At 38.2% G+C, this 17,450-nt stretch overlaps 1 protein-coding gene across 2 annotated transcripts in view; it reads right to left on the bottom strand.

Annotated features, from left to right (window-relative positions):
• Positions 1-17,450, bottom strand: part of LOC133617704 (E3 ubiquitin-protein ligase MARCHF2-like) — a 40,041-nt gene that overhangs the window by 12,005 nt on the left and 10,586 nt on the right. For both annotated transcript variants that reach the window (XM_061977865.1, XM_061977867.1), the window contains exons 2-4: positions 9,313-9,555; positions 2,261-2,456; positions 1,961-2,170 (exon numbers count right to left, since the gene is read on the bottom strand). In XM_061977865.1, coding sequence (XP_061833849.1) covers positions 1,961-2,170; positions 2,261-2,456; positions 9,313-9,485 — 579 coding nt within the window. In that variant the 5' untranslated portion in view covers positions 9,486-9,555. The remainder of the gene's footprint in view (positions 1-1,960; positions 2,171-2,260; positions 2,457-9,312; positions 9,556-17,450) is intronic.

The following is a 17,450-nucleotide window of genomic DNA, read 5'->3' as shown; positions in this document are numbered from 1 at the left end:
ATTCACGTAAGAGACTAGACGTATAAGATTTCATGGGATTTAGCGATTAGGAGTGACAGATTGTTTGGTAAACGTATAGCATGTTCTATATGTTATAGTTATTTGAATGACTCTTGCCATAATATGTTACGTTAACATACCAGGCACGTTCTCAGTTGGTTATTTATGCCTCATATAACGTACACTTATTCAGCCTGTTGTTCACTATTCTTTATTTTAAATTGCCTTTCAAATGTCTATTCTTGGTGTTGGGTTTTATCAAATACATTTCCCCCAAAAATGCGACTTATACTCCAGTGCGACTTATATATGTTTTTTTCCTTCTTTATTACCTTATTTTTCGGACTATAAGTCGACGTTTTTTTCATAGTTTGGCCGTGGGTGCGACTTATACTCCTGAGCGACTTATGTGTGAAATTATTAACATTTACCGTAAAATATCAAATAATATTATTTATCTAATTCGCGTGAGCGACGAAGCAAATGTCTGCAATCGTCACTCACACGCCAACCAATAAGAATTCGGCGAGGGCGGGTCATGGCAGAAGTGCATTGTGGGTTTTGGAATGCTAACTGCTATATGCTATACGCTATTGCCGGAGCTATTAAAATGGATCACATCGACGTTGGCGGTAACTTATAAAAACTGAGAAGGACTGAACTAAAATGGCACCGAAAAGGAAATCATATACTGCAGATTACAAGCTGGACGTAGTGAAATATGCAGCAGAAAACGGCGATCGAGCAGCAGAAAGAATGGACGCTGGCGGGGCGCATACCAGGAGCGAGGAGTGAGGAAGATTTCATGGGATTTAGCGATTAGGAGTGACAGATTGTTTGGTAAACGTATCGCATGTTCTATATGTTATAGTTATTTGAATGACTCTTACCATAATATGTTACGTTAACATACCAGGCACGTTCTCAGTTGGTTATTTATGCCTCATATAACGTACACTTATTCAGCCTGTTGTTCACTATTCTTTATTTATTTTAAATTGCCTTTCAAATGTCTATTCTTGGTGTTGGATTTTATCAAATAAATTTCCCCCAAAAATGCGACTTATACTCCAGTGTGACGAATATATGTTTTTTTCCTTCTTTATTGTGCATTTTCGGCCGGTGCGACTTATACTCCGGAGCGACTTATACTCCAAAAATACGGTAAGTTTATTTATGAGTTAGAATGCTTTTTTTTTTTTAATACATTCGTCATGTCTTTCATAATAATTGTGAACGAAAATTCCGAAAAAAGGGCAGTTCCCCTTTAAGAGTCCCTAATCAACAAAAACAAGCATGTTTTTTGAACGTGGGAATAGTACATCTGCTAGATTCCGATCTAACAAAGGTCTTAACTCATTCTCTTTCTATGCCACATCAATGTGGAATGCGCTCCCAACAGGTATAAAAGAAAGGGCATCTCTATCCTCCTTCAAAACCGCAATAAAAGTACACCTCCAGGCAACTTCAACCCTAAACTAACACCCTCCCCGGATTGTTAATAATCAAATGTAAACAATCAAATGCTGATATTTTTCTGATGCCTTCTGATCGCTCTCTTTCTCTCTCTCTATGTCCACTACTTGTTGTACATATCCTACCAAGTCAGACCTACACTGTTTCAATATCCATTTCTCTGTTCTCAATTGTTGATGACTGATGACAACAACCAAACCTACCCCCACCTCCCCTCCACACCCCGAATTGTAAATAATGTAAATAATCCAATGTATACACCCTGATGATTATCTTGTGTGATGACTGTATTATGATGATAGTATATATGATAGTATATATCTGTATCATGAATCAATCTAAGTGGACCCCGACTTAAACAAGTTGAAAAACTTATTGGGGTGTTACCATTTAGTGGTTAATTGTACGGAATATGTACTTCACTGTGCAACCTACTAATACAAGTCTCAATCAATCAATCAATCAATCAAATGGAGGACATTACCAGGATCCAGAGCATGTAGATGGTGAAGAGGACAATGGTGAGCATTATCAGGCCCAGAGCCTGCAGCCAACTGCCCGAATTAAGATGGTCCTGCGCTCCCTGCAGGCACAACCAGCCGGAAATGGCGGCGAGCGGCGTGACGAACAGGAAGCACAAGGTGTCGCAACACAGCATCCTCTTGTCGTTGCTAGAGCCGGGGTCCGCCAGCCACTGTGGACGGAAGAGGAACGTTGGATCAGGAATAGAATCCATTGGAACCACTGCAGAAAGTATTTAAGGACATCATTGACCTGGTGTTACCTCTTTGAAGGACCTGAGCTGGCGTTCGATGCTGAACTTGGTGTTGCATAGCTCACAGTAGCTGGTGTTGGAAGATGACAGCCACTGTTCCAAGCAGCTCTTGTGGACCGTGCCCAGGGTGCCGGTGCAGCCGCACGGGGACAGGAGGTTCTCGCCGCAGCCTCCGTCGTGACATATTCGACACATGGGACCATCGCTGGTAACATCAGAGCAGATTTGACCGGTGAAGCCAACACAGCCAATTCCTCAGCAAACTCAGTCTGACACCTTAAAAGGGAACTGGACTTTTTCTGGAATGTTGCCTATTGTTAACAATCATCATGAAAGATGCTGTCAATGTTGTCATTCATCCAGGTTATTGTCACCTCAATGACTTTCCTTGGCATTTGTCAGTTAGGATTGCTCGTTTGCATCAAAACAGTTGTTTTTCTCACTACCATAGGGTGAAACCATCCTTGCCCAGGCACACCCTCCTGGTTCTGGAGTATAAATATTTGGGGTTTTGGCACTAGTCGCTACACTAGATCTGACCAACCTACCATATTTTTCGGATTATAAGTCGCACCGGACGAAAATGCATAATGAAGAAGGAAAAAAACATATAAGTCACACTAGAGCAGTGGTTCTTAACCTTGTTGGAGGTACCGAACCCCACCAGTTTCATATGCGCATTCACCGAACCCTTCTTTAGTGACAAATAAAATGGTTTTTTTTTCAAATTCAAGAAAACGTTATGGTTTTTTTACTGGTGCACAAAATGAACCGTGCATGAACATCACCTTGTTCAAATAACAAAACCAACACAGTGCATAAACTCACAACAAATTACACACCTTACCATGAATTGATTAACATGGACCCCGACTTAAACAAGTTGAAAAACGTATTCGGGTGTTACCATTTAGTGGTCAATTGTACGGAATATGTACTGTACTGTGTAAACTGTACTGTTTCATATAATTTATTCTCTTCCTTTGCAATATGCTAGTAAAAGTTTCAAACAATCAATCAAAAATCCTGCAAATCAGATGGAAAATTAGTGGGAACATTGTTCGGGGGTATCCATAATACGCCGATAGGGAGAAGTTTTATTTACACGATAAGTCGGATGTGTCTGACTCACGGAACCTCTAGGGTTCGATCGAACCCAGGTTGAGAACCACTGCACTAGAGTACAAGTCGCATTTTTTGGGGAAATTTATTTGATAAAACCCAACACCAAGAATAGACATTTGAAAGGCAATTTAAAATAAATAAAGAATAGTGAACAACAGGCTGAATAAGTGTACGTTATATGAGGCATAAATAACCAAATGAGAACGTGTCTGGTATGTTAACGTAACATATTATGGTAAGAGTCATTCAAATAACTATAACATATAGAACATGCTATACGTTTACCAAACAAACAATCTGTCACTCCTAATCGCTAATCTCAGTTTTTATAAGTTACAGCCAATGTTGAAATGATCAATTTTCATAGGTACGGAAGTAGTAGCAGGTAGCATCTTTTTTTTCCACAATGCACTTCTGCCATGACCCGCCCCCGCCAAATTTTTTATTGGTTGACGTATGTGTGTGTGACAATTGCTGATATACGCCTAGTCTCTTACGTGAATGAGATAAATAATATTATTTGATATTTTACGGTAATGTGTTAATAATTTCTCACATAAATCGCTCCAGATTATAAATCGCACCCCCGGCCAAACTATGAAAAAAAACTCCGATTTATAATCCAAAAAATACGGTAAGTCTATGAGCACGAACTGATGAAGTCTACTCGGATGAGAGGCGTTTTTGTCTTCTAGGACAAACCTAGCTGTCCAGTTGCCATCGATTGAATGCCCTGAGACATCATGAGAGACAAGACGGATGTATTTCTAGTTTATGCATTTGAACTTGTAAATAAAAGTCAATGGGCCAATGGGGGGTCTTCTACTTTGCCCATAAATCCCTCGAAATACCTATCCCAAAAGGCCAACAATACTCCAATTACATTTCGTGACTTGAATATTAAAGTATTGTTGATGTTGTTGGCAAACTATTTTTTAGCGGCGCCTTGATCAGAGGGAGATAAAAGCTTGTTGACATCATCAGATGCTTTCTCGCCTCAGAGCTACTGAAAGTTTAGTCTAGGTCAAGCTCACCTTGATAGTAGAAAGATGAGGACATAATATGATGAGTCATATATGAGTCAACTTTCGCATCCAATTTAGAATCAGAAATGACAAGAAACACACGAAAAGACAATTGGTCTGCAATTGGTTCCACGCCCCTTTTTTCTTCACAAGAATCATGAGTCAATTCTTCATCTAAACGGGAATATATCAACATCCTAGCAGTCCGCATCCTAATGACAGCAGACATTGTACAGGAGGTGATGTTTTATTATGTTTGTTGGCTCTCTTGAAGTATGCAGTGATTTATAATCAGTGATGATGTTTGAAGGAAAAAGCGAACGGTGTGATGCTTTTTCTCAAAATTAATTATCCGCCGTATGCTTCAAATGAGCAAAATACATAAATATTACATGTTATTATAAATGTGCCCGTTACTACACTACATAATACAGCATGTATATAAAACATTGATGGAGGTGTTTGGATGTTTTTTAGGCGTAATTGAGCGACTCCCACAGGCTCTGTTATAAATAGACTTTTGATCGCATATAATTACTAATTGGAATGCATCAAAAAAGAAAAACGTGTTTTTGTCTTACATAATAGGCTAAAATTAAAAAAAGGGCAGTGCCCCTTTAAGATTGGCAAGGACACGAAGCAAACCTTCTCCTTTTAAAGAGGAATTAACTTTTTGGGGGGAATTTTGACTATCATTCAAAATCTTTATTTAAAACAATAACTCATTCTTGGTCGCAAATAAATGTTAGTAAAAGTCAGCTAACAATAGAGTCAATGACAGTCGCTCTATTCCGCCTCCATCACCTGTAAGTATATATGTAATGTAGTAACAGGCACATTCATGATAACATGTCATTTTCACTTATTTTGCTAATTTTAAGTATACAGCGGCACATTAATTTCACAGATGCATCACGTTTGCTATTTCATACAACAATAACTACTACCTGCTTCATGAGAGCCAACAACTACTTTGGGACAAATGATGATCCAGAATGTATTTTTGAGCCTGAATATACAGAGGATGAACTACAAGTTTTAAAGGCTCTGTGATAAACAGATTAAAAGTTAAAGTACCAATAATAGGTGTGGCAAAAGTATTCTCTGCATTTGACTTATCACCCTTGAGGTGGGGGGAGCAGCGGGCAGCAGCGGTGGCCGCGCCCGGGAATCATTTTTGGTGATTTAACTCCCAATTCCAGCTGTAATGAAAGACCAAGCATCATGTAGCAGTATTGCTAAGTGCTGAACAAGAAATAAAGACTACCAACATCAAATCACACACACTCACTCACTGTGCAATGTCTGCTCTCACTGGGACGTCAACTGATGGGATGTATATAATAAAAAGCAGCGTAATGTTCTAACTCATATCTGCCAGGAGACTACGAGGAAGCACTAAAAACTACAACATGGCTGACGGGGAGAGGACGCAGTCGAGGTAGGCTTGGAGGAGGACTAAGGCATGTAAATGAGACCGGCCACAAAATGGTGCATTCTGAAAGACATTTCTCATGTTACGCCTTCCTTGTCTCATTTTGCCCACCAAACTTTTTATGTTGTGCGTGAATGCACAAAGTGAGCTTTGTTGATGTTATTGACTTATGTGGAGTGCTAATCAAGCATATTTAGTCATTGCATGACTGCAAGCTAATCGATGCTAACATGCTATTAGGCTAGCTGTATGTACATATTGCAACATTATGCTACATTTGTAGGTATATTTGAGCTCATTTAATTTCCTTTACTTATGTCGTCTGTGTATTTAATTTACATTTTCAGGATTCATGACACATTATCTGTATGTAATATTGACTGCATTTCTGATAGTTGTTTGTGTGCCATGTTGTTCCAGACCACAGCAAACATTACCTAGCTTGCAAATATTGTAATAAATCCATTAGAAGAAGACAGCCTGCCGTTTCCTTTAACTTGGACACACACATCTATACCTTTGGCCATTCTAAGTCAGTAATTTCCTCTGAGAAGCCTCCATTTTACTAATGTTTTCCAATGTTGTAAAAATGTGTTGATTACATGTCATCATCATGTGTTGCCTTCATTATAACACTCATATAAGGCTTTTTCATTTTTTGCGGCTCCTGTCAGATTTTGTTGTGTATTTTTGATCCAATATGGCTTTTTCAACATTTTGAATTGCCGACCCCTGAGCTTAACTACGGTATTTGTATCTTAGCTTTTGTCTCATAGTTGAAAAAGCAAATAACGTATTTTTCAGACTATAAGTCACAGATTTTTTCATAGTTTTCATAGTGCGACTTATACTCAGGAGCGACTTGTGTGAAATTATTAACACATTACCGTAAAATATCAAATAATATTATTTAACTCATTCACGTAAGAGACTAGACGTATAAGATTTCATGGGATTGTAGGAGTGACAGATTGCTTGGTAAACGTATAGCATGTTCTATATGTTATAGTTATTTGAATGACTCTTACCATAATATGTTACGTTAACATACCAGGCACGTTCTCAGTTGGTTATTTATGCCTCATATAACGTACACTTATTCAGCCTGTTGTTCACTATTCTTTATTTATTTTAAATTGCATTTCAAATGTCTATTCTTGGTGTTGGGTTTTATCAAATACATTTCTCCAAAAAATGTGACTTATACTCCAGTGCGACTTGTGTTTTTTTCCTTCTTTATTATGCATTTTCGGCAGATGCGTCTTATGTTCCGGTGCGACTTATACTCCGAAAAATACGGTAGTTAGTGTGAAATCTAATATACAGTACAGGCCAAATGTTTGGACACACCTTCACATTCAATGCGTTTTCTTTATTTTCATGACTATTTACATTGTAGATAGTCACTGAAGGCATCAAAACTATGAATGAACACATGTGGAGTTATGTACTTGACAAAAAAAGGTGAAATAACTGAAAACATGTTTTATATTCTATTCTCTTCAAAATAGCCACCCTTTGCTCTGATTACTGCTTTGCACACTCTTGGCATTCTCTCAATGAGCTTCAAGAGGTAGTCACCTGAAATGGTTTTCACTTCACAGGTGTCATCGTTTTGATGCCTTCAGTGACAATCTACATGAATAGTCATGAAAATAAAGAAAACATTGAAATGAGAAGGTGTGTCCAAACTTTTGGCCTGTACTGTACCTAATTATTAATGAATTCATTTAATTTTCAGAACAACAGGTTAGGGATGTCCGATAATGGCTTTTTGCTGATATCCGATATTCCGATATTGTCCAACTCTTTAATTACCGATTCCGATATCAACAGATATATACAGTCGTGGAATTAACACATTATTATGCCTAATTTGGACAACCAGGTATGGTGAAGATAAGGTACTTTTAAAAAAAATTTATAAAATAAAATAAGATAAATAAATTAAAAACATTTTCTTGAATAAAAAAGAAAGTAAAACAATATAAAAACAGTTACATAGAAACTATTAATTCATGAAAATGAGTAAAATTAACTGTTAAAGGTTAGTACTATTAGTGGACCAATCATGTGTGCTTACGGACTGCATCCCTTGCAGACTGTATTGATATATATTGATATATAATGTAGGAACCAGAATATTAATAACAGAAAGAAACAACCCTTTTGTGTGAATGAGTGTAAATAGGGGAGGAAGTTTTTTTGGGTTGGTGCACTAATTGTACCGTATTTTCCGCACCATAAGGCGCCCTGGGTTATAAGCCGCGCCTTCAATGAACGGCATATTTCAAAACTTTGTCCACCTATAACCCGCCCCGTGTTGTAAGCCGCATCTAACTGCGCTAAAGGAATGTCAAAAAAACAGTCAAATAGGTCAGTCAAACTTTAATAATATATTAAAACCAGCGTGATGTGGGCGCGCATGGAATCGTATATCAACATGGACGAAGCTGCGTGAAAAAAGCCACCCGGCCTCTTCGCGTAAACTTAAACTTACCTTAACCACTCGCTCATCTTTTCTTCATCCATCCCTTCGAGTTAGCTTTTATGATGACGCCGGCTGGAAAGGTCTCTTTTGGCAAGGTCTTCCTTTTGAATATCACCATGGGTGGAAGTTTCTGGCCATTAGCATGGCAAGCTAGAACCACAGTGAAGGATGACTTCTCATTCCCTGTGGTGCGAATATTCACCGTACGTGCTCCCGTTGTATCCACAGTGCGGTTCACAGGAATATCAGTTGCTGTGAAATAGTAATCCGTGTGCGGATGGAGAGATTGCGTCTTTTCATGAACCGGATCCCTGTCGTTTAGTAGGAGCCATTTTGTGGTCTTTACAGATGTAAACACACAAAGGAAATGAAACGTACGGTAATATCCGCGCGCTTTTTCTTCTTCTACGCGGGCGGGTGGTTGCTTACAGCAGAAGAAGAAGCGCTTCCTGTTCTATGGGGGCGGGTGCTTACCTTGGCGGTTGCTTGCGTAGAAGAAGAAGCGCTTCCTGTTCTACCGGGAAAAAAGATGGCGGCTGTTTACCGTAGTTACGAGACCGAAACTTTATGAAAATGAATCTTAATATTTATCCATATATAAAGCGCACCGGGTTATAAGGCGCACTGTCAGCTTTTGAGAAAATTTGTGGTTTTTAGGTGCGCCTTATAGTGCGGAAAATACGGTAAGTGTATCTTGTGTTTTTATGTTGATTTAATAAAAAAAATAAAAATAAAAAATAAAAATAAAAAAAAACGATACCGATAATAAAAAAAAAACGATACCGATAATTTCCGATATTACATTTTAACGCATTTACCGGCCGATATTATCGGACATCTCTACAACAGGTCAATAAAAAAATAGCTGTTGGCTGCAAATGGCCCCAGTGTCCCAATGTTGACATATAAAAGGTAAGTTAAGTTAGTAAAAATGACAACATTGCCTGTACAGTTATGTTTTGTCCAGTTAGACTATTTACATTACCTTTGCGTGGGTTTGAGCACGGAGGAGAGCAGCACTCCGTCTACGGCCGTGACCTGACTGGCGCAGCGTGTCGGGCACCCGCCTCCTTCCTCCAAACTCTTCCAAGCGTCTGTGTTGTTTGCACAGTCGCACGGCGAGCCGGGCAGTTGGTGACAGCACCCTCCTGTCGTCATGGTTACGGGGCCCGCAGACTGGCTGTTGAGGTAGCGTCGGGGGTGCAAAAAGAAAACTTCTCTAAAGTACCTGCACATAAAAAGAAAACTGGCTAAAACATCGGAACGGTTTCATGAACTCTTAAATAACCAAGCATCTCTAATTATCTGTGAATGTCATTCCCGGATCTAAATGACATTCATATTACACAATGAGACCCACCCAGAAAGAAGCATCTGTTAGGAGGAAATCCACTTGGCTTAAATTGGCCGATAGTGTGCAAGGAACATGAGTGCAAGTGCAGCAGGCAGATAGACAGCTGGCTCCCCTACGATAACCCCAACATGGTGATAAGACGCAGACAAATGACGTCAGCGGCCTCTTACAAGTGGACGCTCTTTATTTGGACACTCGTAGGAAATGATTTGAAGAAACTGCGGACATTGCGACCGCCGCGCCGATCAAGAATGGTGAATAGCGAGCGGCTCAGTGTTGTTCATCACACCGACACCGAGCTAATCCTGTGGATTTAACAAGTGTTGTTGTTTTTTTCTTTTTAAAAAGGCAAGCTGCGACGTGGCAGATGGTGACAAAACACTGTTGTTGATATGTGGGATTTATGATGCTTCACGTCATCCAATAATCTCTTCATTTTTAGCCATTAATTGTTTGTGATGTTCCTAAACCTCGACAGGATGTTGAGTCTGTAGATTATTTGAAAAATACTTGAATAATGGATGCACTTAATTGTTACAAGAGAGTGATAGGGTCACACTTAGTTGTGATGTCAAGACGGTTATGAGAAAAAAAGTTACATTTATAGGAATTAAGTGGTACTGTTACACAAATAAAATCAAAAATATTAGGGCTGCAGCTATTAATTATTATAGCAATCAAGTAATCTATTAATCGGTTTGTTCGACTAATGGAGTACCGTATTTTCCGCACTATTAGCCGCACCTAAAAACCACAAATTTACTCAAAAGCTGACAGTGCGGCTTATAACCCGGTGCGCTTTATATATGGATTAATATTAAGATTCATTTTCATAAAGTTTCGGTCTCGCAACTACGGTAAACAGCCGCCATCTTTTTTCCCCGTAGAAGAGGAAGTGCTTCTTCTTCTACGCAAGCAACCGCCAAGGTAAGCACCCGCCCTCATAGAAGAGGAAGCGCTTCTTCTTCTACTGTAAGCAACCACCCGCCCCCGTAGAAGAAGAAGAAGCGCGCGGATATTACGTTTCATTTCCTTTGTGTGTTTACATCTGTAAAGACCACAAAATGGCTCCTACTAAGCGACAGGTTTCCGGTTCATGAAAAGACGCAATCTCTCCATCCGCACACGGACTACTATTTCACAGCAACTGCCTAAAGACTTTCAAGAAAAGCTGGCTACTTTCCGTGCATATTGTAAAAACAAGATAGCTGAAAAAAAGATCCGGCCAGAGAACATTATCAACATGGACGAGGTTCCACTGACTTTTGATATTCCTGTGAACCGCACTGTGGATACAACGGGAGCACGTACGGTGAATATTCGCACCACAGGGAATGAGAGGTCATCCTTCACTGTGGTTCTAGCTTGCCATGCTAATGGCCAGAAACTTCCACCCATGGTGATATTGAAAAGGAAGACCTTGCCAAAAGAGACCTTTCCAGCCGGCGTCATCATAAAAGCTAACTCGAAGGGATGGATGGATGAAGAAAAGATGAGCGAGTGGTTAAGGTAAGTTTACGCGAAGAGGCCGGGTGGCTTTTTTCACGCAGCTCCGTCCATGTTGATATACGACTCCATGCGCGCCCACATCACGCTGGTTTTTAATATATTATTAAAGTTTGACTGACCTATCTGACTGTTTTTTTGACATTCCTTTAGCGCAGTTAGATGCGGCTTATAATACGGGGCGGCTTATAGGTGGACAAAGTTTTGAAATATGCCGTTCATTGAAGGCGCGGCTTATAACCCAGGGCGGCTTATGGTGCGGAAAATACGGGTAATCGAATAAAACACACTTTATAGCCTCAATGCGTATTTTAGGGAAAATAGTTGAAATTTTTAGTATTTGTTCTGTTGTGTCACGGTGCGGATGTTCTCCCGAAATGTCATTCTTGTTTGGTGTGGGTTCACAGTGTGGCGCATATTTGTAACAGTGTTAAAGTTGTTTATACGGCCACCCTCAGTTTGACCTGTATGGCTGTTGACCAAGTATGCTTTGCATTCACTCGTGTGTGAAAAGCCGTAGATATTATGTGACTGGACCGGCACGCAAAGGCAGTGCCTTTAAGGTTTATTGGCGCTCTGTACTTCTCCCTACGTCCGTGTACACAGCGGCGTTTTAAAAAGTCATAAATTTTACTTTTTGAAACCGATACCGATAATTTTGAAACAGATACCGATAATTTCCTATATTGCATTTTAAAGCATTTATCGGCAGTCCAATATTATCGGACATCTCTACTTTTAACAAGTGTTCATTGGAAAAAAAAACGTACACGCTGTTCTGCTCATGTGTGCTTTATTGCAGGGCAGTGCGGAAACTATGACCGTGTTTTTAAAGTTACAGTTCATCCATTTGATCAATTGTTGTTATTTACATACCGTATTTTTCAGAGTATAAGTCGCACCGGCCGAAAATGCATAATAAAGAAGGAAAAAAACATATACCGGTAAGTTGCACTGGAGTATAAGTCGCATTTTTTGGGGAAATTTATTTGATAAAACCCAACACCAAGAATAGACATTTGAAAGGCAATTTATAGTGAACAACAATTGTAGTTGATAGTGAACAACAGGCTGAATAAGTGTACGTTATATGAGGCATAAATAACCAACTGAGAACGTGCCTGGTATGTTAACGTAACATATTATGGTAAGAGTCATTCAAATAACTATAACATATAGAACATGCTATACGTTTACCAAACAATCTGTCACTCCTAATCGCTAAATCCCATGAAATCTTATACGTCTAGTCTCTTACGTGAATGAGCTAAATAATATTAGTTGATATTTTACGGTAATGTGTTAATAATTTCACACATAAGTCGCTCCTGAGTATAAGTCGCACCCCCGGCCAAACTATGAAAAAAACTGCGACTTATAGTTCGAAAAATACGGTAATTGGTTTGTTCAACTAATGGAGTAATCGAATAAAACACACCTTATAGCCTCAATGCGTATTTTAGCGAAAATAGTTGAAATAATTATTATTTTGCTTGCTTTGAACTATTTTTTTTTTCAAATAAATGCACATCAATATTGAAATTGCACTTTTAACATGTGTTCATTGAAAAAAAAAAATGTACATGCTGTTCTGCTCTTGTGCGCTTTATTGCAGGGCCGTGCGGAAACTAAGTTTTTAAAGTTACGGGTCATCCATTTGATCAATTGTTGTTATATGTTGTTACGTACATTAAAAGATTAATCAAAGCAACATAATATAAACCGAGTTTTGTTCTAATCGATTTAAATAATTTAATCGCATAAGCATTGCATCCTTAGAATATATAACCGAATAAAGTCAGAAATATTACTGAATAAAGTCAAGAATATTATGAAAATAACATCAGAATTTTACAAGAATAATGTTGGAATCTTATGAGAAAAAAATTGAATATTAAATGTCAGTTCCTTTCTTTACTTAAGTATTTTCTGTACTACGGAAATATGATTGGAATGTTATGACAAAAAGGCAGAATTTTACACAAATAAAGTTGCAATGCTAATGTTGTAGGAGACAACATAATCGTAATTTTACACGAATAAAGTCAGGATGTTACAAAGGTCTACATGTCACCAGAGAAAAAGTCTGAATACTACAGAAATAAAATTGTAATATTACGAGAATTAAGTTGTAACAATACCAAACCAATGTCGCGACCCTTTCCATTAAAATTGTCAGAATATTGCTTAAATAAAGTTGTAATAATGAAATAATTCAGCTATAACATTGCCAGACAAATGTGACGCTCCAAATAAAGTCGTAAAATTACGAGAATTAAATTGTAACTACCAGACAAATGTTGTGTTGCTCCAATTTTAGAAGTTAAAGTTAAAAGTTAAAGTACCAATGATTGTCACACACACACTAGGTGTGGTGAAATTTGTCCTCTGCATTTGACCCATCCCCTTGATCACCCCCTGGGAGGTGAGGGGAGCAGTGGGCAGGAGCGGTTGCCACGCCCGGGAATCATTTTTGGTGATTTAACCCCCAATTCCAACCCTTGATGCTGAGTGCCAAGCAGGGAGGTAATGGGTCCCATTTTTATAGTCTTTGGTATGACTCGGCCGGGGTTTGAACTCACAACCTATCTTGAGTATTGCGCAAATAAAGTCGTAAATTACGAAAATTAAGTTGTAACAATACTAGACAAATGTTTCACATGTTATGACAATTTAAAAAGTCTGAATATTGCGCAAATAGTTGTAATATTACGAGAACTAACATACTACTAGACGTATGTAACTGAAAAAGTCTGACTACAGCGCAAAACGTTGTATTACAAGAATTAACTTGTAACAATATTAGTGTTGCGTTACTTAAGAAGTCGGAAAATTGCGCAAAAAGTGGCAATATTACGAGAATTAGGTCGTAACACGACCACACACTAATTTAATAAGTCTGAATGTAGCATGAATTAGGTTGTTAAACCATCAGACAAACGTTTGTGATTTATTGCAGCGTAGACGCTCCAAATAAAATTGTCAGAATATTGCGTAAATAAAGTTGTACTATTACGAGAAGTCATTTGTAACACCATCAGACAAATAATGCCACGCCCCAATTAAAAATGTCTGAATGTTGCATAAACAAAGTCGTATTATTGCGAGAAAAAAGTTTTAACACTACCATAAGTGTCGTGTTGCTGTAATTTTAAAAGTCTGAATATTACGTAAATTAAGTTATAATTTACAAGAAAAAGTTTGCAATGCTTGAAATTAAAAAAAAGTTTGATTATTGCATAAATAAAGTCTACTACAAGATTTAAGTGTCAATCCAAAAATACAATATTGCATGAAAGAAGTATTCATGCCATCACAGTAGTTAGTAAAAAGAGTGAGTGGGGCTTGTTTACAGAGTGTGACTGAGGAAGATTCCTACAACAAAGTTCTGCAAAACATTGGTATTTTTTACAAGTAAATGGATGGTTTTTACCCTTGGCGTTTGTTTTGCCATGTTTGTTACGTCTTTGTTGTTCTTGCCCGATTATAAAATATGTCGATCAAGGACGTGGTGTGGGAACTTGGGAAGTAGAGGAGCAACGTTAATATATTCTCAATATTCAGTGTTTTATTGTTCGTAGTTAATATTGTAAATCCCACATTCTGCCTTTTCATGTACGTAGACGCTCCAATTAAAATTGTCAGAATATTGCGTGAATAAAGTCATTTGTAACACCATCAGACAAATGTCACTTCCTGTCAAGGAGAAAGGACGCAAAAGAAAAAGGCTCCGATTCTGCTACCGGAGTTTTTGTTAAATCTGAAGATTTTGACCACTGATTTGTGATCACAGCCACAGGAGAGTCACCTGGCATCTTCGATCTGATATTGGTTAGTTGAGAGGCACAGAAACGCTGAAATAAGGCGAGTTGGAAGAGCCGTTAGCCTCAAGCCTTGCCGCAGTTCAAAGCGGTTGCCTGGCAACCGAAAGCTACGGCGAGTTTACAGCTGTTTTAAAGTGATTCCGACGTCGCAGAGTGATATAAGTTGACAGGCTGACACCCAAAATTGATCTCTGAACGGCGCAAGGTACGAAATTGTTGAAAAAACAAGTGAAAAGTACCGCAAGTTGCTAAAGAAGTAACTGCCGCTAAGACATAAGAGGCACTGACGTCATCGACTGCCGCGATGAAAAAAGGTAGAGGAAAGACTGAACAAGATTTGAGGCTGGACACAGGACATGATGGGATGCAAGAATGGATACAAAAAATACTCCATGATTTTAAAGAAGAAATGAAAGAAGAATGGAAGTACATGATGGAGGGATGGAAAGAAGAAATGAAAGAAATGAAAGAAGAACACAGACGAGATGTGAAAAGTCTGCAGCAATGTATAGAAAGTCTGCAATCTGACAAAACCATCAGAAAGAATGAAGCCACTGAAATGGGCAAACAAATAAAGATCCTTCAAGAAGACAACAACATGCTGAAGAATATCATAGATGGAATGGATCAGGATAAACGGATGAATGATATCATCGTGACAGGGCACCGAATTAAACCAAGATCCTATGCGAAAGCTGTGAATAATGAAGGTGAACCAGATGAAATGGATATGGTCTCAGCAGAACAGCAAGTGGTCAACTTTCTGCAATCAAAAGAAATTGAAATTGACATTAATACCATCGAAACATGCATCCCACTGAACGGAAGAAACAACAACGCCACTCCAGTCGTGCTCGTGAAACTTGTAAACAGAAAATCTAAAATGGCATTGCTGAGACAGGGAAAGAAGCTGAAGGGAACAAATGTGTACATGAATGAGCATCTCACAAAACGTAATGCTGGAATTGCCAAGAAAGCACGCGACTTGAGAAAGCAGGGAAAAATCCAGGGAACGTGGAGCGCCAACTGTAAAATCTACATCAAGCTGAATGGAGGTCCAGAAGCAAGAGTACTTGCTGTCCAAGACATCAAGGACCTGGACAATTTTTAAAGTTTACACAGCTTCCACAACAACGATGATAATGAACTCTGACAGAAAACAAGCACCTAAATTCAGCATCAACACTACTATGTTCCAAGGAACGACTAAACAAGAGGACCTAGATTCAGGATTGCATCCACCTACACTTATAGAGATTATTGAAACAACATCAAAGATTGTTGAACAAGAAAACATGGAACTAAAAAATTTCTGCAACAAAGATCATAAAAACCAGGATTTGGAAAATGATATAGATCCAGATACAAATTTTTTCTCCCACTTCAGTAATAATTGTTTTTATTATACAGATGATCAATATAACAGTAACATTAAATGTGATAACAAATTGTCAATTATTCATTTTAATAGCAGAAGCTTGTATGCAAACTACAACAATATTAAGAACTTTTTGGAACACATCAACGAACCCTTCAAAGTCATTGCTGTCACGGAAACATGGATTGATGATAAAAAAGGAATAGATTTTGATCTGGATGGATATGAACTAAACTACATCAACAGAAACAACAAAAATGGAGGAGGAGTAGCTGTGTACGTGATGAAGAACCTGAACTACAAAGTGGTAAAAAACATGTCATTTGCTATAGATAATATTTTAGAATGTATAACAATTGAAATATGTCAGGAAAAAAGCAAAAACATATTCATCAGTTGTATATATAGATCACCTAAGTCAAGTATAGAAACATTTGAAGAATGGATCAAGGCTACTTACATGGACAATGGGCAAAGAATAATTTTCCTATGTGGTGACTTTAATATTGACTTATTGAACCCTAACAAGCAAAAGTCTATTGATGACTTCATTGATACAATGTACAGCATCAGTTTACATCCTAAAATCACAAAGCCAAGCAGAATTACAGGACACTGTGCCACGCTTATTGATAATATTTTTACCAATGATTTTGATAATAACACTACAAGTGGTCTACTTATAACCGATGTTAGTGATCATCTGCCAGTTTTTATAATATATGATGGAAACTACAAGAAGAATATGGAAGACAAAAGGACACTTCGAAGACTGTGCACAGAGAAGAGGATGATTGCTTTCAAAATTGAGCTACAAAAGCAAGATTGGGACAATGTGTACAATGAAAATGAGGTTGATGAAGCATATGAACATTTCTTAAACAAGTTCATAATACTTTATAACAAACATTGTCCATGGATACAACTCAGTAATAAGCAGAGAAAGAATAATCAACCATGGATGACAAAAGGATTAAAAAATGCTTGTAAGAAGAAGAATACACTATATAGGAAATTTATAGCACAAAGAACTACAGAGGCAGAAATTAAGTACAAAAAGT

Source organism: Nerophis lumbriciformis, linkage group LG18, assembly GCF_033978685.3.
Source record: "Nerophis lumbriciformis linkage group LG18, RoL_Nlum_v2.1, whole genome shotgun sequence".
NCBI lineage: Eukaryota > Metazoa > Chordata > Actinopteri > Syngnathiformes > Syngnathidae > Nerophis > Nerophis lumbriciformis.
The sequence above is the reverse complement of the archived record's forward strand: the minus strand, read 5'-3'. Positions and strand labels throughout refer to the sequence as shown.